This window comes from Pecten maximus, chromosome 7, assembly GCF_902652985.1.
Source record: "Pecten maximus chromosome 7, xPecMax1.1, whole genome shotgun sequence".
Taxonomy (NCBI): Eukaryota; Metazoa; Mollusca; class Bivalvia; order Pectinida; family Pectinidae; genus Pecten; species Pecten maximus.
In genome coordinates, this window is record NC_047021.1 from 35,269,804 (window position 1) to 35,292,132 (window position 22,329).

A 22,329-nucleotide genomic window follows, 5' to 3' on the forward strand; every position below is an offset into this window, starting at 1 on the left:
TGTTCAAGCCTCATATGACGTTACACGACTTGGAATGGATACCAATATCAACCTGCTACATCATGTACAAATATTTTCATATCAACACATATTAACCATCGTATATGTGTATACTATATCGTTTAAAATACTACCAAGATCATTTTATATGAAATGATTTTATTATGTACATACATGATAAAAGACGATATATAATACAAGGGAAATATCTCATATTGTATTAGAACAAGCATGCATTTCTATTCCTAACTAAGATGTGTGTTGACGAATCTTTATTTCAAATAAAGGTTTCTTAAATCCGACGCCGATGTATATCTATCGAATCATCAATTTTGATTTTTTTCAAAGGTGTAGCTATCGACCTCCGATCAGGAAAGTTCCGCCAGATTATTGCCATAGTATTCAATTCTCCATTGTCTGTAACGTAAAGTCCGATCAGATTAGAAGTAAAGCAGCCGTAGTACCACCAACTACCACGACATGACAGAGCACAATTGTCACCTTCTTGGATGTCGTTGCCTCTGTCAAATGTGGTGAAAACATAACCGTCATGGGTGGACAAGGCATCATCTAAAATAACGAAAAAAATAAATAAATATCATAAACAATTTACCCCCCTCCGCCTACACATATATTTATATTGGACTGGCAACACAATGGCTATAACTTTATCTACCCAGTCAGTAGGTAGCGAATGATGTATTTAAGTCATTTGTAACAATTAAAATTGTTCTACGTCGGTGTGACTGCGTTATGACTTTTTCGGCGTAGCCGTCTAATTTGGTTTTGGCCCCGGATATGACGCGACAGGTGGCGTTCTGGTCAAGATGAAGTATGTGATTGGTCAATGTAGCGGTCAATGCAAAATGCTGAATATGCAAATGTTGTGACATATACTGATTTCAAAACAGTCACGTAATGATCTAAAAATAATTTCCGCGCTAAATTTAGAGGGGGATTCCCAACTAAATCGAGTGGTCAAGCTGGACATAGGGATTTACTGTGAACATTGGAACAGCACAGAAACATAACTGGAAAGGAACAAAACGCGTACATTCAGTGAACATTGCAACGTTTTTACCGTGATGTCCGTTTTAAATTGAATGCAAGCTGAATAAGTGGATGCATCTATTCAAATGACACATTTGTAGTCTGATTATCACCAAAAATGATTCAAACTGATATAATTTTGTTATCCGTGCTGAAACTGCGCATTTATTAATTACATCGTAGTTCGTTAATTTATTTCCCCATTATAACCACCAGCATTAAAACTATGCCGTTTAACTTTTTTAAAGATATTTCTTGTTTCATTTAATATGTTTTCTGGTAAATAATGGAATGAAACAATATAGATCGAAAAGCGGCTAAGATCAGAAAGCAGACAAGTGACAGTCACCAACGATAAGTTTACTTGTATCACTTATTTACGGAAGCTGTAACAGCACGCATGCGCAATTCGGCAAGGATAACATTAACATGGCAGTCAATGACCAACTGGCCCTACACATTACGACATGACTGTGAAAACCACTCTGATTCATCGTCGGCAATTAAAATACATCCTATCGACATGATTATTTTATATATATAAAAGTTGTGACCAGCACACCGACAGCAGAGTTGAGCTATCGCGGCCCGATGATATCGTCATATAAAAACAGTCTTTGGCGAAACAATCATCCTGACTTCAATATGCAGAGGGCGTAGTTATGTTGCCGCTGATGAAAAGAAATTAATTCTTAAAAGTGGGGTAAAGGCTGCAATAGAATAAACTACATACATTTAAGTTAAAGAGAACAACTATGCTTCATACTAGTTTGTAATCATCTGAAAATACACATTTCGTGTAATTACGACATTGATTTTACTAATTTGAAACTTCTTTATATTTCACTGTTTATAAATTAAAAAGCTAACAATGTAAAAAAAACTATTTGCATTTTTTATTTTCGGTTTGAGAATTTCACTGTTATTAGTAGTACGGAGAACTTTCATGAAAATGAGGGGATACCCGCGTTGGCTGAGTGGTTAAGGTGTCCCAACACTTTATCACTAGCCATCCACCTCTGGGTTGCCGGTTCGAAACCTACGTGGGGCAGTTGCCAGGTACTGACCGTAGGACGATGATTTTTCTCCGGGTACTCCGGCTTTCCTCCACCTCCAAAACCCGACACTTCCTTAAATGACCCTGACTGTTAATAGGACGTTAAACACAAACAAATAAACCCGGGTTCGAACCAGGGACCTCTCGATCTGCAGTCGAATGATCTACCACTGAGCTATATCCACTTCATAGCTACCACTAACATGTATGCATTATTATCTATATATTTCTGTGATGCAGTATGCTTCAACATATGAATTAGTATCAAAATATGACTGAACTATTAAATATCGAGTCGAATGTCTAGGATTAAATAGTGTAACAATATTTTCAATAAACAGAGAAGTTAGTACTTCTCGATTTAGATGTGTCAAATATAGGTTGGTTGTTTGACTTATGTTGATCATAGGTTAATTTTCCATTAATTTGAATGATTTCTATTCACCGAACAAATCATAATAAATGTCTTTATGTGATTACTGAAGATGCCTGACGTGCTTTGTACTGGTAGTGCACAAATACACACGTCCTGTGTATGTTTACCTTTGTGTAAACACAAAACTTATTACGAACTATCAACACCTAATGGATAATAAACTCGCTGTCAATTATCTAATCACGTCAAAATCGTCTACAAGTCGTCTATTGACGAAGCGTATCATGATCTATTTGTACCCCACTCATCTGCAGAGGAGACACGTCACACTCTATAGATATGCATGTCAGTGACTGTGTTACACTTGTGTAACAATATATAGAGGATATCTAACAGTGTCTTCAGTAATACCAAATATATTTCACGAGTGGGGCTAATATTTTGATATTTTTCACGAGTGCGCAGCACGAGTGAAAAATATCAAAATATTAGCCTCACGAGTGGCCCTCACGAGGGCTTTCTGATTGGTCAATTATTTTGGTATTTTCTAATCAATAATTTGATTGGTCAAATCAGCAAAAGTGATATTTTTCACTAGTGAAAAATATCACTTTTATAGAACAAATAATTGTTGATATTTCACTGGTAAAAATGTAATAAATTCCTTTTTTTTAACTAACGGCATATCCACTGATATAGGCAAATGTCACCCAAAAATACTATTGTACCTACAAACAAGTGATGTGTTTAAGTATGGATTTATCAACAGATACACGACAAACTGCATGACAAACAAAACTAAAAGGTATGAAAATAAAAATGCACCCATTCAATAATACTTTCATCTACCTACCACAACTTCAAGTAGTATAGACAAGTTGTGGGTTTTGATTTTTTAAATAACTTTTTGACCACACGATTATCTCTCGCGATATGTAATATTACATTTTCATGAACACAACAAAGAAGTTATCCGGATCTATGTCTGGCCTTGTTTGTTTATTAGGATCGTATTTCCCGTGACGACACGTTGTAGCGTGTACTTTGCAAGTACCGTGAGAATTGCAAGCGCGCATGTGCAATGAAAATGGTCATTTCCGCCGTGAGAGTTACAAGTTTTCAGATCATAATACAAGTATTTCACTGTTAATGATGATAATCAAATGTGTCAACATTCGAAAACACCACAGTGAAGATCTTGGAATCACATAATTATATTAAGTGTGTCGGGAAACCCGCGAATACTACGCTAGCATCTGTAAAACGTTGTCTGTGAGCGGCGTATGTTACACCTCGTTTGCATACATGTAAAGATGTAAACAAAGATTCAACGCAGAAAAAAATATAACGGTTGGGAAAGCAGGTGTACCAAAATTAAAGGTAAGTATAGCAGAAATGTACTGTGGAATTTACTGCTTTATTTTATTATTTCCTTATTCCTTGGATGAGCATAGGTGCTTAGCACGTGTACAAGTAAAAGATCATTTCCCAACATTATTGACATAGGCAATTTAAAGATAGAAACAACAAGAAGCTAACCTAAAACATACTATTGAATGAGCAACCGTCCATCTGAAATTATATAGTTTGTGTATTTTATAAGTTATATCTTAAATATGTTACCAGGTAAATATACGGCCATGCTGCAGATAATATTCCCATGATAAATTACATGTATAATTATTTTAATGCTTTTACAATTAAGGTACATGTAGCAAACGATAGGGACCTCTGCATGACTAACAAGTTTTGTGACAGTGTTTTTGGAAAATTTCAATTGACCAAATTATGTTAAAAAACATGGCCTTCTTTCATTAGTATATCCAGGGACATCTTATTATACGTCCCTGGTATATCATGCTTACAAGTTTTATAATGCAGTTTGAATTCTAGATGTATATATCATGGCACACACACCAATTTTTACCATTAACTGTCCTCTTCTCTGATCAGTAGTTTTCTGTAAATTGCCATTTTATTTTTTTGTGTTTTTTGGAAGTTTTAATCAATGGACACAACTGGGTATTTATAATGCCTTTTTGGGGAAAATAAGGCTAAAACAGATGGGGAATGGAGTCTTTTGCGCACAGATATAGAGATGTTTTTAAATGTAATGCAATTCATTATTCACGAGTCCATACTTGCAGCACCATAACTGAGAGCTAGGGATCAAACACAGGACCTCTGGCTTACTATATATAGTTATCGTTGACTCAAATTAAACCAATTGACCCAATATTATATATACTTTTCTGATTATGGTAATTTTATACCATGTAAAAATATTATCTTGTAATAAGCCTTGCTGACCAATAAAAAAACATTAACATAAAGTATAGCCACAGTAAGTTTATGACAGGGCAATCTTAAGGTACATGTATTTGTAAGCATTTTCATTAAACTACAATTGACGTGGCTGGGATTATTATTGGGCATGGGCATTTTGCAAGATAGATATGGTCATTTCCTTTAGCATATATATACAATACTACTTTTACTATTTTATACGATTGAGTATCATCAGCCAGTTATTTACAATAAAGTTTTGTACTTTCTTCAATCCAGACTTATAAACTTGTTGATCTGCAGAAACTGAAAGGGCCAACTTCTATGTTATGTGTTGAATTTATGAAGAATGGAAGGAATGTATGCATGATGTATGAATAAAATTAAATTGTAAATGTATATGTGCTGTTGAAAAATCTTCAAAAATGAAAAAAATCTTCTGTGTTCAAAATCAATGAAATCATTCCTAAAGTTACATCATATATATATATATATGGGGCAAAGAAGTAATTCAAACAGTGTAAACAATAAGGCTTGTTAAATTTTCGAGGCAATCCGCCCCTTTATCAAAACATAAAAAATTACAAATACAATCACATAATCTATATAAGAAGTACTGGAAATACAATAAAATACAATAAGAATAATGTTTTAGTAACTGGAGAAACCACAATGAACCCTTCGGCAAACGTGGGCCGAAGGCCGATACTAGCGTGACTGCATCATGTTCAACACTAGAACGCTATGCGACCAACGGCAGAGATATTTTGAATTCCCCCGCACGTGAAAGTATATCAAAGAGTTCAAAGAGTGTTATCTGGATTATACTGTTCATATTACTTCTTTGACCCTTATATATATATATATATATATATAGCTTAGAAACACAAATGACGAAGGAAGCTAGACAACTTTTTGACTCGTGCCCTGACCGGGCCTCGAACTCACGATCTAGGCACCCAATCGCCTAGCCAGAAATATCCGCAGCCTATACCGCTGCGCCACATCGGCGTTCTTAAAAAAGAACGTTTCAATGGTACAGTGATGGTCGGCCCGATACCCTGACATGATCATTGTGGAAGTCGTATATTATATATATATATATATATATATATATATTGTGTACCTTTAACAACCCATTTTATTATGGGCAGTGTATATGTATATCAAACCTTTATGAAAAGTTGTAAAATTGTTGAACATTCTTGAAATGAATTATAAATTGTCAGTTACTCTCTGTAAGTTCATATACTTTCCAATTATCTTACCTGGAAGACTAGTTTATAAACAGCACACAAGCTTTCCAGCCATGAGAAATGCAAGTACAAGTTCAATAGGTCAAATATCACTGTTATAATGATTTATTATGGTCATTTTGAGGTGAGCTCACCTGATCCAGCTATGAGAAATGCAAGTACAAGTTCAATAGGTCAAATATCACTGTTATAATGATTTATTATGGTCATTTTGAGGTGAGCTCACCTGATCCAGCCATGAGAAATGCAAGTACAAGTTCAATAGGTCAAATATCACTGTTATAATGATTTATTATGGTCATTTTGAGGTGAGCTCACCTGATCCAGCCATGAGAAATGCAAGTACAAGTTCAATAGGTCAAATATCACTGTTATAATGATTTATTATGGTCATTTTGAGGTGAGCTCACCTGATCCAGCTATGAGAAATGCAAGTACAAGTTCAATAGGTCAAATATCACTGTTATAATGATTTATTATGGTAATTTTGAGGTGAGCTGACCTGATCCAGCCATGAGAAATGCAAGTACAAGTTCAATAGGTCAAATATCACTGTTATAATGATTTATTATGGTCATTTTGAGGTGAGCTCACCTGATCCAGCCATGAGAAATGCAAGTACAAGTTCAATAGGTCAAATATCACTGTTATAATGATTTATTATGGTCATTTTGAGGTGAGCTCACCTGATCCAGCCATGAGAAATGCAAGTACAAGTTCAATAGGTCAAATATCACTGTTATAATGATTTATTATGGTCATTTTGAGGTGAGCTCACCTGATCCAGCCATGAGAAATGCAAGCACAAGTTCAATAGGTCAAATATCACTGCAGTTATAATGATTTATTATGGTCTCTTAAATCCAATACCAAGCAAATATTAAGTAAATTTCATATACAGGCATGTTCTCTTTACTTTGAGTCTCGGTGCTATAATGACATTACGAGATTTGAAAGAATTTGTACTGTACACAGTCTGTAAAAAAATAATGTAGAGGATGAGATGCACTTTATACTATTACGTCCAGCTCATTCAGAGTTCAGAGTTAGGTTATGAAACAATATTATATAGACACCCGAGTGATTATAAGCTTATAGAACTAATTTAATGAAAAAATTATAACAACTTTTGAGTAAATTTGTTTAATATTTGATGATGAATAAAAAAAACTTGAAACAGTTGTGTTTATATGTTTAGATTTTCCCCTGTTTTATCCAACAATTTCTCTTTTGATGTGCCATCAGCCAAAACTTCCATTTTAAGAGTTCAAAGAACAGAAGTACATATATATAATATTTATTGAGAGTAAAAATATGCACCATTTTTTATATGCATTTATATCAAAAAAATAATACAAGGATAGTAAGTGTTATAAATACTTTCATGGAAAATTGTACCATGTGTCTTATAATAGAGTGATAGATATATTTTGGTGTGAGATTTCCTAAGAAAGTGTTTGTATGTAAATGTAACTCTTTCAGAAGTTGCATTTAAATTTGATCTAGTTTGAAATAAATTTAAATTTATTTATTTCTTAATTCTTGAAATAGCACATTAAGCGCATGTTGACCTATATGCCAAACATAACACATAATCAATATGTGTGTAAATGTCACCCTAATTAACTGTAACCCTTGATATCTCAGGTGAGAATCATATAATTGGCTATATGTTTGGTTAAAAAAACAAGTCATTGTTCTCCATAATGGGAGGTGGAGCTGTAGGGTAGAAGGGGACCAGGAATCACTTACCTGTGTAATATTTGTATCAATTATTAAACCACTTTGTGGTTTCCTTTAGCTCTTGTCCTAGACTTTTCGTCTGCCATGTTGTATATTCCATTTGACAGCATCTTCACTGACAGTAAAAACTAATTTGACAGAATCAACCAATCAAATTCTTCTAGAAAAATATATGATATAAATGTTGATGCTACTATCGATTCTCAATGACATCTACAACATGGACCCAGACGAGTATCACGATTTAGTCTGTTTTCTTTCATCCACCTGTAGTTCTTACCCAGATGATCTCAAGGACAGCTCTACAAAGTTTGCCAGAAATAGAAGGGACAACTTTAAGCTAAAAGCCAGCAAGTTCTTTCTGAGAGGTATGTGTACCAAACAGTTATATAAAATATACAGTCAATATCAGAATTTCTCCAATTTTTTTGTCTGAGAACTTTGAAATCAATTTCTAATAAAATAGCTTTATCTAAATAAGAAAATTAGACTAAACATTTTTTATAAGAAATTTATCAATATATTTGAAATGAGACATCATCATCCTACTAACTATAAAGGAAATACATGGTAAAGGTTTGGTACTTTTTACTATATTGTATTTGTCATGTACTTTATTATTAGACCTTAACAAAATTTGCGAATAAATATACATTATTTCACAAAGAATCAGAAATATAATGCATATATCCCAGAGTACATGTAGCCTATAATTTATTTTTTCAGGCATAAAAAAACCCTTCCAAAATTGGTGTTGTTTTGTCATTGTTTTTCTTTCTGGTTTTGAAGAAATTCTGATGATGGCTATATATTTTGCAATAAAAGCAGGAACATCCTTGCATGTGATTCATTTGAATGAGAAACACATAGTTAATTTCATGTACATATATCAATGTAAGCAACTGGGTTAAACACCAAATTGTTCATTAATTAACCTTTTCATATAGTGAAGCAAGAACATTTCAGCACATGGTTCCTGTTACAAATTTAGCTTATGACTGATGGTTAATTGGATTTTGTTTTTTAAATGTGTTCAATTCACAAAATGAAGTTGTACGGTTGTTGAGTTTATGCTGTATTAAACTGGAATGTACTTATTTCCATTTATTGTTATATCCACACCTAGCTATTTCAGTTAACCTTTGATTAGACTTTGTTGATTATTTGTACAATTACAATGTTGAAGTTTTCCATCTAGTTGAGTGTAATGAAGCAATTAAATTCATGCATTGCCCCATTTTTTGGTTCTGAATTATTTTCTGTTTTTTTTTTTTTTGTTTTTTTTTTTGTATTTTTTTTTTTTGCATTTGTTGAATGCTATGAAAATGCAAATAATTTATCATACATAAACAATTTAATTCTCACACATTTCCTTTCATTCAATGAATATATGAAATGATATTAAACAGCAGGTTTTAGTATGGTTATGTCAAATTGACCCACTATTGAAGTCTCAATTATGTCTGTTTTATATAGATACATATGTAAATATGAGCATTGTTTAGAAGTGATTGAAAAAAGAAAAGAAGGCACTATATATATGTATAGAGGTCTTAGATTGGAAAGTAAGATATATGAGAGAGAGAGAGTTCAAGTAGTATAACTATGTATATGAAAATATACATTTATAAAATATTTTAAAGTTATGTGTTCATATTTTGGCAAAAACTGGGGACAGGGTATAAACATGCAATATTAATTAACTTTTTCCATTTTTTTGATCCAGTAAGAAATTTCAATAAAGAAAATTCACCTTTGTTTGAAGCAATACGTATATATACATTTCTGAGTATGATATGTACATGTATCTTTGATAAGGTTCTTAAGTGCAGCTACTGACCGTGATGTTATTGTTTTATAATTAAAATTATGGTATTACATTACATTATCTACTCTACAACTAATACTATTTTGATTAAAATAAACCAAAAATGCATGTTTCCTTGTTTAAACCAAAAGGGATGAACTTTGCCTCAAGAAATAACTAAAAAATATTACGTTCCTCTTTTATGCTTCTGAATATTTCTAAGTTTAAGGATATATATGGATAACTAATCAAAGTATTTAAAGTATTGGACATACGGTATGCTTTTTAGCTCACCTGGCCCGAAGGGCCGGTGAGCTTATGGCATGGCGCAGCGTCCGTCGTCCGTCGTCCGTCCGTCCGTCAACTTTTCCTTTAAATCGCTACTAGTCCTAAACTACTCAGTGGATTTTGACCAAATTTGGTCTGAAGCATCCTTGGGTGAAGGGAAACCAATTTTGTATAAACGGTGGGTCTGGCCCCCCAGGGGTCTTAGGGGCGGGGCCCAATAGGGGAAATATAGCAAATTCTTTAAAATCCTTCTTCTTCTGTAGAAATGAAGGGTTTTGATTCATATTTGGTCTGAAGCATCCTTGGGTGAAGGGGAACCAATTTTGTATAAACGGTGGGTCTGGCCCCCCAGGGGTCTTAGGGGTGGGGCCCAATAGGGGAAATATAGCAAATTCTTCAAAATCCTTCTTCTTCTGTAGAAATGAAGGGATTTGATTCATATTTGGTCTGAAGCCTCCTTGGGTGAAGGGGAACCAATTTTGTATAAACAGTGGGTCTGGCCCCCCAGGGGCCTTTGGGGCGGGGCCCGATAGGAGAAATATAGCAAATTCTTTAAAATCCTTCTTCTGTAGAAATGAAGGGATTTGATTCATATTTGGTTTGAAGCATCCTTGGGTGAAAGGGAACCAATTTTGTATAAACGGTTGGTCTGGCCCCCCAGGGGCCTGGGGGGTGGGGCCCAATAGGGGAATATTGTATATTCTTTAAAATCCTTCTTCTTCTGCAGGAATAAAGGGATTTGATCCATGTTTGGTCTGAAGCATCCTTGGGTGAAGGGGAACCAATTTTGTATAAACGGTGGGTCTGGCCTCCTAGGGGCCTGAGGGGCAGGGCCCAATAGGGGAAATATAGCAAATTCTTTGAAATCCTTCTTCTTCTGTAGGAATAAAGGGATTTGATCCATATTTGGTCTGAAACATCCTTGGGTGAAGGGGAACCAATTTTGTATAAACGGTGGGTCTGGCCCCCCCAGGGGTCTTAGGAGCGGGGCCCAATAGGGGAAATATAGCAAATTCTTTAAAATCCTTCTTCTTCTGTAGAAATGAAGGGATTTGATTCATATTTGGTCTGAAGCATCCTTTAGTGAAGGGGAACCAATTTTGTATAAACGGTGGGTCTGGCCCCCCAGGGGCCGTAGGGGTGGGGCCCAATAGGGGAAATATAGCAAATTCTTTAAAATCCTTCTTCTTCTGTAGAAATGAAGGGATTTGATTCATATTTGGTCTGAAGCATCCTTGGGTGAAGGGGAACTAATTTTGTATAAACGGTGGGTCTCAGGCTCCCCAGGGGCCTGGGGGGGGTGGGGCCCAATAGGGGAATATTGCATATTCTTTAAAATCCTTCTTCTTCTGCAGGAATAAAGGGATTTGATCCATAATTAGTCTGAAGCATCCTTGGGTGAAGGGGAACCAATTTTGTATAAACGGTGGGTCTGGCCTCCCAGGGGCCTGAGGGGCTGGACCCAATAGGGGAAATATAGCAAATTCTTTAAAATCCTTCTACTTCTGTAGGAATAAAGGGATTTGATCCATATTTGGTCTGAAACATCCTTGGGTGAAGGGGAACCAATTTTGTATAAACGGTGGGTCTGGCCCCCCAGGGGCCTGGGGGGTGGGGCCCAATAGGGGAATATTGCATATTCTTTAAAATCCTTCTTCTTCTGTAGAAATGAAGGGATTTGATTCATATTTGGTCTGAAGCATCCTTTGGTGAAGGGGAACCAATTTTGTATAAACGGTGGGTCTGGCCCCCCAGGGGCCGTAGGGGTGGGGCCCAATAGGGGAAATATAGCAAATTCTTTAAAATCCTTCTTCTTCTGTAGAAATGAAGGGATTTGATTCATATTTGGTCTGAAGCATCCTTGGGTGAAGGGGAACTAATTTTGTATAAACGGTGGGTCTCAGGCTCCCCAGGGGCCTGGGGGGTGGGGCCCAATAGGGGAATATTGCATATTCTTTAAAATCCTTCTTCTTCTGCAGGAATAAAGGGATTTGATCCATAATTGGTCTGAAGCATCCTTGGGTGAAGGGGAACCAATTTTGTATAAACGGTGGGTCGGCCTCCCAGGGGCCTTAGGGGTGGGGCCCAATAGGGGAAATATAGCAAATTCTTTGAAATCCTTCTTCTTCCGTAGGAATAAAGGGATTTGATCCATATTTGGTCTGAAACATCCTTGGGTGAAGGGAAACCAATTTTGTATTAACGGTTGGTCTGACCCCCAGGGGCCTTAGGGGTGGGGCCCAATAGGGGAAATAGGGTTAATCCTTTAAATCGTTACTAGTCATAAAGTTATAAATGAATTTGAACCAAATTTGGTCAGTAACATTCTTGGGAGAAGGGGAACAGAGTTTGTATACATTTTTACTCTGAACCCCCAGGGGCCTAAGGGGTGGAGCCAAATAGGGGAAATAGATATTAGTCTTTAAATCGCTACTAGTCATAAATTTTTAATGGATTTTAACTAGATTTGGTCAGGAACATGCTTGGGGGAAGGTGAACAGAGTTTGTATTAATTTTTACTCTGAACTCCCAGGGGCCTGAGGGGCCGGGCCAAATAGGGGAAATAGGGTTAATCTTTTAAATCACTGCTAGTCATAAAGTTATGAATGAATTAGAACCAAATTTGGTCAGAAACATCCTTGGGAGAAGGGGAACAGAGTTTGTATAAATTTTTACTCTGAATCCCCAGGGGCCTGAGGGGCGGGGCCAAATAGAGGAAATAGGGTTAATCATTTAAATCGGTACTAGTCATAAAGTTATGGATGAATTTGAACAGGAACATCCTTGGGAGAAGGGGGAACAGAGTTTGTATAAATTTTTACTCTGAACCCCCAGGGGCCTGAGGGGCGGGGCCAAATAGGGGAATAGAGATTAGTCTTTAAATTGCTACAAGTCATAAAGTTATGAATGAATTAGAACCATATTTGGTCAGGAACATCCTTGGGGGGAGAGGAACAGAGTTTGTATAAATTTTACTCTGAACACCCAGGGGCCTGAGGGGCGGAGTCTAAGAGGCCCAAGGGTCTTTCCCCACCCTAAGGAACTTAGTTTCTTCAAACACAATTAGGTTGTAAAAATAATCCATAGGGTCTTTCAGTCCCTTAGAGAGTATGTGTATGAATAAATTGAACATGAACATTATTTTGACATTTGGTCAAATCCAACCAGGTGAGCGATACAGGCCCTATGGGCCTCTTGTTTAGTGTTAGTAATATCTTGAAAGTTAGCTTTTAAATCATGTTTTTTTTTAATTCAACAAAATTATACTTCCTAGAAGAGTTAAATTTATCTTTAAGTTAGTCATTTATAATTTTTTAACCATTGTTTGTCAAATAAACTCTTTAAATTATTAAAATATTTAATATACTTAATAGGTATTTTCAGTATATTTTTTCTCTATTATTGAATCTTCTTAATCTGTTATTTCCCTCCATGACTTGAACACATCTTTCTGGAAAAGGTTTTTACACTTGTCATGAATAATCAATTGGTAAACATTCTGAAAGAAAATTAAATAAAACTTCCTTAATAGCATATTTTTTTCAAATAACACTACGTATCCAGGTTAGTTAAGTTTCAAGGCTTCAATAAAAGACTTGATGTTAACCATTATAAACCATTAAACCAGTGATATTAGACATATTTAACACTGGCTTACATTTCTCCTGGCCAAATCATGTGTGCTCATTCCTAAATAACCATTATAAACCATTAAACCAGTGATATATTAGACATATTTAACACTGGCTTGCATTTCTCATGGTTGGATCATATTAGCTGAGTACTAAATAACCATTATAAACCATTAAACCAGTGATATTAGACATATTTAACACTGGCTTGCATTTCTCATGGTTGGATCATATTGGCTGAGTACTAAATAACCATTATAAACCATTAACCCAGTGATATCAGACATATTTAACACTGGCTTGCATTTCTCAATGCCAAATCATGTGTGCTCATTCCTAAATAACCATTATAAACCATTAAACCAGTGATATTAGACATATTTAACACTGGCTTGCATTTCTCATGGCCAAATCATGTGTGCTCATTCCTAAATAACCATTATAAACCATTAAACCAGTGATATAAGACATATTTAACACTGGCTTGCATTTCTCATGGCCAAATCATGTGTGCTCATTCCTAAATAACCATTTTAAACCATTAAACCAGTGATATTAGACATATTTAACACTGGCTTGCATTTCTCATGGCCAAATCATGTGTGCTCATTCCTAAATAACCATTATAAACCATTAAACCAGTGATATTAGACATATTTAACACTGGCTTGCATTTCTCATGGCCAAATCATGTGTGCTCATTCCTAAATAACCATTATAAACCATTAAACCAGTGATATTAGACATATTTAACACTGGCTTGCATTTCTCATGGCCAAATCATGTGTGCTCATTCCTAAATAACCATTATAAACCATTAAACCGGTGATATTAGACATATTTAACACTGGCTTGCATTTCTCATGGCCAAATCATGTGTGCTCATTCCTAAATAACCATTTTAAACCAATAAACCAGTGATATTAGACATATTTAACACTGGCTTCCATTTCTCATGGCCAAATCATGTGTGCTCATTCCTAAATAACCATTATAAACCATTAAACCAGTGATATTAGACATATTTAACACTGGCTTGCATTTCTCATGGCCAAATCATGTGTGCTCATTCCTAAATAACCATTTTAAACCATTAAACCAGTGATATTAGACATATTTAACACTGGCTTGCATTTCTCATGGTTGGATCATATTGGCTGAGTACTAAATAACCATTATAAACCATTAAACCAGTGATATTAGACATATTTAACACTGGCTTGCATTTCTCATGGCCAAATCATGTGTGCTCATTCCTAAATAACCATTATAAACCATTAAACCTGTGATATTAGACATATTTAACACCGGCTTGCATTTCTCATGGCCAAATCATGTGTGCTCATTCCTAAATAACCATTATAAACCATTAAACCGGTGATATTAGACATATTTAACACCGGCTTGCATTTCTCATGGCCAAATCATGTGTGCTCATTCCTAAATAACCATTATAAACCATTAAACCAGTGATATTAGACATATTTAACACTGGCTTGCATTTCTCATGGTCAAATCATGTGTGCTCATTCCTAAATAACCATTATAAACCATTAAACCGGTGATGTTAGACATATTTAACACTGGCTTGCATTTCTCATGGCCAAATCATGTGTGCTCATTCCTAAATAACCATTATAAACCATTAAACCAGTGATATTAGACATATTTAACACTGGCTTGCATTTCTCATGGCCAAATCATGTGTGCTCATTCCTAAATAACCATTATAAACCATTAAACCAGTGATATTAGACATATTTAACACTGGCTTGCATTTCTCATGGCCAAATCATGTGTGCTCATTCCTAAATAACCATTATAAACCATTAAACCAGTGATATTAGACATATTTAACACTGGCTTGCATTTCTCATGGCCAAATCATGTGTGCTCATTCCTAAATAACCATTATAAACCATTAAACCAGTGATATAAGACATATTTAACACTGGCTTGCATTTCTCATGGCCAAATCATGTGTGCTCATTCCTAAATAACCATTTTAAACCATTAAACCAGTGATATTAGACATATTTAACACTGGCTTGCATTTCTCATGGCCAAATCATGTGTGCTCATTCCTAAATAACCATTATAAACCATTAAACCAGTGATATTAGACATATTTAACACTGGCTTGCATTTCTCATGGCCAAATCATGTGTGCTCATTCCTAAATAACCATTATAAACCATTAAACCAGTGATATTAGACATATTTAACACTGGCTTGCATTTCTCATGGCCAAATCATGTGTGCTCATTCCTAAATAACCATTATAAACCAATAAACCAGTGATATTAGACATATTTAACACTGGCTTCCATTTCTCATGGCCAAATCATGTGTGCTCATTCCTAAATAACCATTATAAACCATTAAACCAGTGATATTAGACATATTTAACACTGGCTTGCATTTCTCATGGCCAAATCATGTGTGCTCATTCCTAAATAACCATTTTAAACCATTAAACCAGTGATATTAGACATATTTAACACTGGCTTGCATTTCTCATGGTTGGATCATATTGGCTGAGTACTAAATAACCATTATAAACCATTAAACCAGTGATATTAGACATATTTAACACTGGCTTGCATTTCTCATGGCCAAATCATGTGTGCTCATTCCTAAATAACCATTATAAACCATTAAACCTGTGATATTAGACATATTTAACACCGGCTTGCATTTCTCATGGCCAAATCATGTGTGCTCATTCCTAAATAACCATAAGTCCCTATGTAGTAAGACAATCCCTTCCTGGTGTAAAACTTTAAAAAAGATGGATTTTTTTCTTTTTAAATCTGTTTTTTTGTTTTTGTTTTTAAATCTTTGGACTTTGTGTTAAGTTTATGTTGTAAGTGTTGAAAGGCATAGTAATACATGGTATTAGGTTCCCTGTGGGGGTTAAGCTATCCCTTGCCAGAGTTAAACTGAAAGATTTTTTGGGGGAAAAAACACATTTTTAAAATTTTTGTGCAAATTTTGACAGCTATTAACACATCACTTCATGATTGTACTAGGGTGCTGATATTTGGTAAAAGAGTCTCTATGGAGTTACACTATTCCTTCTTGGGGTGAAACTGAAAATAAAACAATGTGAAAATGCTCACATTAAACAATTTATACCGGTCCACATTTTTCAAGGGAGACAACTCTCATTAGGATAATATTTTTTCAAAAAATTGAAGAAATATGTCCAAAAGCAATTACATTTGTATCTAATATATTCATTTAATCTACAACAACATAGCTTGTCTCCCGAATGTTTGTCAATAAATAATTTATATATATGTATAAAATTGGTATGGTTTTGAAAATTCAAAAAACATAATCTGATCAAGTAAACAATAAAAATATTATTAATGCAATTTGCCAAACATTCCAATTAATATATTTTAATTATTTATTGACAAACATTTGCGAGACCAGCTTTGCTGTTCTCCAACAGCTCTTGTTTTCCTTCCAAGATTGATATTTTCATGTATCGGCTGATAAAAAATCTTTGATGGTCAGGTCTCGATTCTAATAACAAAACATATACTAGATGGTCACTCTGTGTTCTATTTATCACAACATATACTAGATGGTCACTCTGTGTTCTATTTATCACAACATATACTAGATGGTCACTCTGTGTTCTATTTATCACAACATATACTAGATGGTCACTCTGTGTTCTAGTTACCACAACATATACTAGATGGTCAGGTCTGTGTTCAATTTATCACAACATATACTAGATGGTCACTCTGTGTTCTATTTATCACAACATATACTAGATGGTCACTCTGTGTTCTATTTATCACAACATATACTAGATGGTCACTCTGTGTTCTAGTTACCACAACATATACTAGATGGTCACTCTGTGTTCTATTTACCACAACATATACTAGATGGTCACTCTGTGTTCTAGTTACCACAACATATACTAGATGGTCACTCTGTGTTCTATTTATCACAACATATACTAGATGGTCAGGTCTGTGTTCTATTTATCACAACATATACTAGATGGTCACTCTGTGTTCTAGTTACCACAACAGATACTAGATGGTCAGGTCTGTGTTCTATTTATCACAACATATACTAGATGGTCACTCTGTGTTCTATTTATCACAACATATACTAGATGGTCACTCTGTGTTCTATTTATCACAACATATACTAGATGGTCACTCTGTGTTCTAGTTACCACAACATATACTAGATGGTCAGGTCTGTGTTCTATTTATCACAACATATACTAGATGGTCAGGTCTGTGTTCTAGTTACCACAACATATACTAGATGGTCAGGTCTGTGTTCTATTTATCACAACATATACTAGATGGTCACTCTGTGTTCTAGTTACCACAACATATACTAGATGGTCAGGTCTGTGTTCTATTTATCACAACATATACTAGATGGTCACTCTGTGTTCTATTTATCACAACATATACTAGATGGTCACTGTGTTCTATTTATCACAACATATACTAGATGGTCACTCTGTGTTCTAGTTACCACAACATATACTAGATGGTCACTCTGTGTTCTATTTATCACAACATAAACTGGACGGTCAGGTCTACGTTCTAATTATCTCTACAATGGATCTGTAAGATACCACAAATCTAAGATGAGATATTAACAGGTAATATTGTATTGCTGTTTCAGGTCATCAACTCCTTCTTGGCACTGAAAAAGATGGAGCAGAACACATCAGAATCAAACAGACACATTTATGTCCTTCCCTCGTACACAGCCGTTCAATGGGATCAAGGTCACCTGGATCACTGGATGTTTAAGAAGGTAAATAATGGACAAGGAAAATCTTTCCATAATGTTCTCGCTATTAAATTTTATTCTTTCCTCACATAAATGGATGTATGCAAGGTAGATCAGAAATCAAAGATGGCCATCATGGCCTCTGATAGGTCAAAATTTAAATAGTATCTGATTTTAATGAAATTGGGTATTAGACACAGATTTAAATTTAAATATTTTTCGATTTTAATGAATTTGGGTATTGGACACCGGTCACTGTCGTAGCCTCATTTTCACAATTTAACAAAATGGCCTCCATTTCATGGCCTATGATTGGTGGAAGTTCAGATATTGTTCGATTTGAATGAAAATTGCTATGTAGGGGTTTTGAGGGATGCCAAACACATTGGTACGACTACTGGGGCATTTGGAGGACATGTGTAACGGAACCACATTACAATTAGCAGTTGTTATGGTTGAATTAAGATAAAAACAAGTGGTATGAACATGCATATGATCATTTTTCATCTATTAACCCACTGTAATCATATCAGGTCTTTAGCTGTGCATATTTAAATGTGTACTTAGCCTACTTAATTGTTATTATTTAGCAGGAGAAATTAACTTTTTAAATGCTGTGTTGATGTAAGAAAAACAAAGTCAAAATTAATTTTACCCATGTTACCCGACAATTTCTTTTAACATCTCACTTAATGTTAGTGTCAGGGCCAGAGGAAACTCAGATAAGGATCTTCTACATTGATACAAAGAATTACCTTCAGCTTATCAAATGTAATGTTGATTGAATTGAAGACTAATTAAATACATACTGACCAAATTTGGAATGCAACTTGGCACATATTGCATTTTTTGTCAACTTACAGCCCATGGTCTATATATACTAAGCAGAAATTTTACAATTCTATTTTGTTATTTTCAGGTTCAGTTCTCCAAATACACTCATGTATTCCTGCCAATATGCATCAATGGGAATCACTGGGTGTTGCTGGTTGCAGACGTAAAGCAAAGACTTGTCTACGTTCTGGACTCTATGAATGGGGAGGTTGGTCAGAAATGGACAAGGATGTGGGCAGAATTCATGGCCAATCGGGACAGACTTCCAGATGTTACTGAACAGTTTGGTGTGTGGAACTTCCCGGAGATCAGAAGCAGCAAACAGACCGACAGTAATTCATGCGGTGTGTTCACCCTGATGAATGCGGAATGCATTGCCAAGGATGTTCCCATAGCAGTCATGAGACAAGTGCATTGCCAAAGATATAGACAATATGTTAAGGCATCTTTGCTCAATGCTGGAGCAGCAAAGTCGGACTCTAAGTGTGACATGCCAGATTGTAGGATACCTAAAGGACACAAAAGATGGGTCCAGTGTTGCGTGTGTGGACGTTGGCTCCACACAAAGTGTTGCAGGATTCCGACAAAGGCAGCCATCGAGGAGGAATACGAATGCTGCTTCTGTGAAGCCATGTATAGATAGACATTCATAGCTTATTATTGCTACCAATTGGTTTGGAAAAGCTTCCTCTTCCAATTTCTATTAGGACTGGTCAAATGTGTTATGGTGTAGTTTATCTGTCTGTTAATTTTTGTTATCTCCTACATTTTTCTAACAATCTCTTTGAAACTTGGTATTCATTATAATTATGATAGGAAATTGTATTACCCTGAAAAGGTTTTAATTTCATTATTTTTGAACAAGTTTATTTCAGTGATGAAAATTCTTGTCACATCATTCCTATTTTTATCCTGCCATCATCAGATGGTGGACTATTCAAATCGCCCTGCATCCATCATCTCTATGTCCATAACAATCCTTGTTATCATTATGTCAAAGTACTGGAGGTACATTTCTATAACATGATGAGTAGGTTCCCCTTAGTTCCCAGTTGTGTTAAAACAAAATGACTGACAGGTGGCCATCTTTGATTTTGAGAACTAGAAGATTTTTGTAGCTACATTGTATTTCTTAAAGTACTGGAGGAGTGTTTTGCAAACTTCACTTGTTCTTGTCATCAGATTATGAAGAGGGAAAAAAAGAAATGGAAAAGTAATGAAATCAGTCTGACATAGAACCATTAGAGATTGTTCAATGGTGTACACCAAGATTCCCCTGGTCTCCTGTTAATTAGAAAAATGGATATAAATAATTTCTTGAAAAGTACTGAAGGAATATTGCTCAAATTTTGCTTGTAGGTTCCCATTGGTATCAAGTTGTGTCAATTCAATTTAGATTTTTGATGAGAAAAATAGAATGGTCGTCAGACACCCATCTTAGATTTGAAGAATTAAAGTTTGTTATATTATCACTATTTCTTGAAAAGGGATGTTTCTCAAACTTCACATGTACATGAAGGTTCCATTTGTTCTTTGAATCAGAATATTAAGAAAGAAAAAATAAGGGAGAGTTATAGAAGATCAGTGTGACACAGAACCGATCATTGAATTGTGGGTACCAATTTTCCCCTGGGATCGCTCGTTAGCCTCATTTTTGAAAATTAATTGATAGGCTTTATATAAGATATGAAGTTGTTTCATATGAATGTTTCTACCCTTTGTTCATTTGAGCATTTTATAGTTGTCCTAAGATTTCCATTTTTTTGTGAACATGGAATGCATTATAGTCATAGTTATATTCCCACCACAAAAAAATTTTGGATTGGTCCAATTAATACTTTAATATTATTACTGGGGAGGGGGTAGACTTTACAATAGTTTATATAGGGATGACTTTCCACATTTTTGACAATCATTTAATTGTTGACATTTAATTTGTTAACATTATCAGCATTGGATGACAGCTTAATGATATGCACGTTGGCCCTGACAGACCCCCAGGGACTGATGTGTGGGGCTAAAAAGGGTCAATTAGATTAACTGAAATATTTCAAATCTCAGGTGACCGTTAAGGCCCATGGGCCTCTTGTTAATTTGTAGATTTCTTTTGCATCTATTACATTTACTTTTTTGTAACAGAATCTGTATTATATTTTCTTGTGTCACAAGATTTGGAATTATATGTAAATTGTATATATCATTGCCACACCAAATGAAATTTTATGATTCATTTGTCAAGCTATGACAGTTACACTTTTCAGATATATAAGTCATTAAAAAGGAGGAAACATTTCAAAAACTATAGAAATGTTATATATATAAAAAATATTAAAACATTAAATTCAGTGAAGTTTTCTTTGATGTTCTACTTCCAAGATGTATGATCCCTGTGCTTGCTTTTGATGAAGTCTATTTGGAATTTCATTAGTAGGAACAATTGGAGTTACAAATACTTTGGTGTGGCCTTCATTCTCTAACTTACATATAAAGTTATTAAGTCACTTGCTTCGCTATGTAGCTTGTAGCTGTGACAAATGAAATATTCATTATAACTTTTCCTTTGTGCTGAATAAAATGTGAAAAGTACCATAATTATTTGTCTTGTCATGTTGTAACAGAGCTTTCATTTATTTGGATCTTGAAAGTGTTAAAAGCACTAAGACATAGTTGTTCAGTCTTCCATTTTGAAAAAGAAAAGAAAACAACATAAATGCTCATGTATTATATTCAATGTTTAATTTCATTGATGAAATGATATCAACATTTTAAATTGGAATCAAAACTTTTACCAAAGATTAAGGTCTGAACAACAATGTCTTCATCATGGGAAGTGAAAAATGGTCATTATTATAATAATAATCTTGCATGTTGAGGATTTTTACAATCATCAATATGAATTGACTTAAAATAGTATCATATTTAAAAGTAATATCAGACAAAATGGTCTTTTTAACTATCCTGCTAATGACTTCTTTGGCATTCTGGCTATGAAGAGGACATTCGCTGGTAAATATATACAATTTAATCTTGCTTGTAACAAGCATTTTCATTGGCTCAAAAAATTATGTTATCATCTCATAACATAAAAAAAAATACTGTGACGTCAGCGGAGTAATCATTCACGGGATTTTGTATTTATCGATGTGTTTTTAAATATCTGGAGCAAAATAAACATACTCGCGGTTTAAGAAAAGAGTACACCCCAGTTTTTTTGC

The 22,329-nt window shown here is 34.8% G+C and overlaps 2 protein-coding genes and 1 non-coding gene across 3 annotated transcripts in view; 2 read left to right on the forward strand and 1 right to left on the reverse strand.

Moving 5' to 3' along the window:
- LOC117330693 overlaps window positions 1–22,329 on the forward strand; it is a 30,308-nt gene that overhangs the window by 1,638 nt on the left and 6,341 nt on the right. The gene's annotated exons all lie outside the window — the stretch shown is intronic.
- On the reverse strand, window positions 2,221–2,294 carry Trnac-gca. The gene has a single exon. It is a non-coding gene; the product is annotated as a tRNA-Cys (tRNA).
- Window positions 3,795–21,706, forward strand: LOC117330694 (ubiquitin-like-specific protease 1). Its single transcript, XM_033889139.1, has 3 exons — window positions 3,795–3,863; window positions 18,170–18,304; window positions 19,200–21,706. The coding sequence occupies exons 2-3, from the start codon at window positions 18,200–18,202 to the stop codon at window positions 19,755–19,757; spliced, it is 663 nt and encodes a 220-aa protein (XP_033745030.1). The 5' UTR covers window positions 3,795–3,863; window positions 18,170–18,199; the 3' UTR covers window positions 19,758–21,706.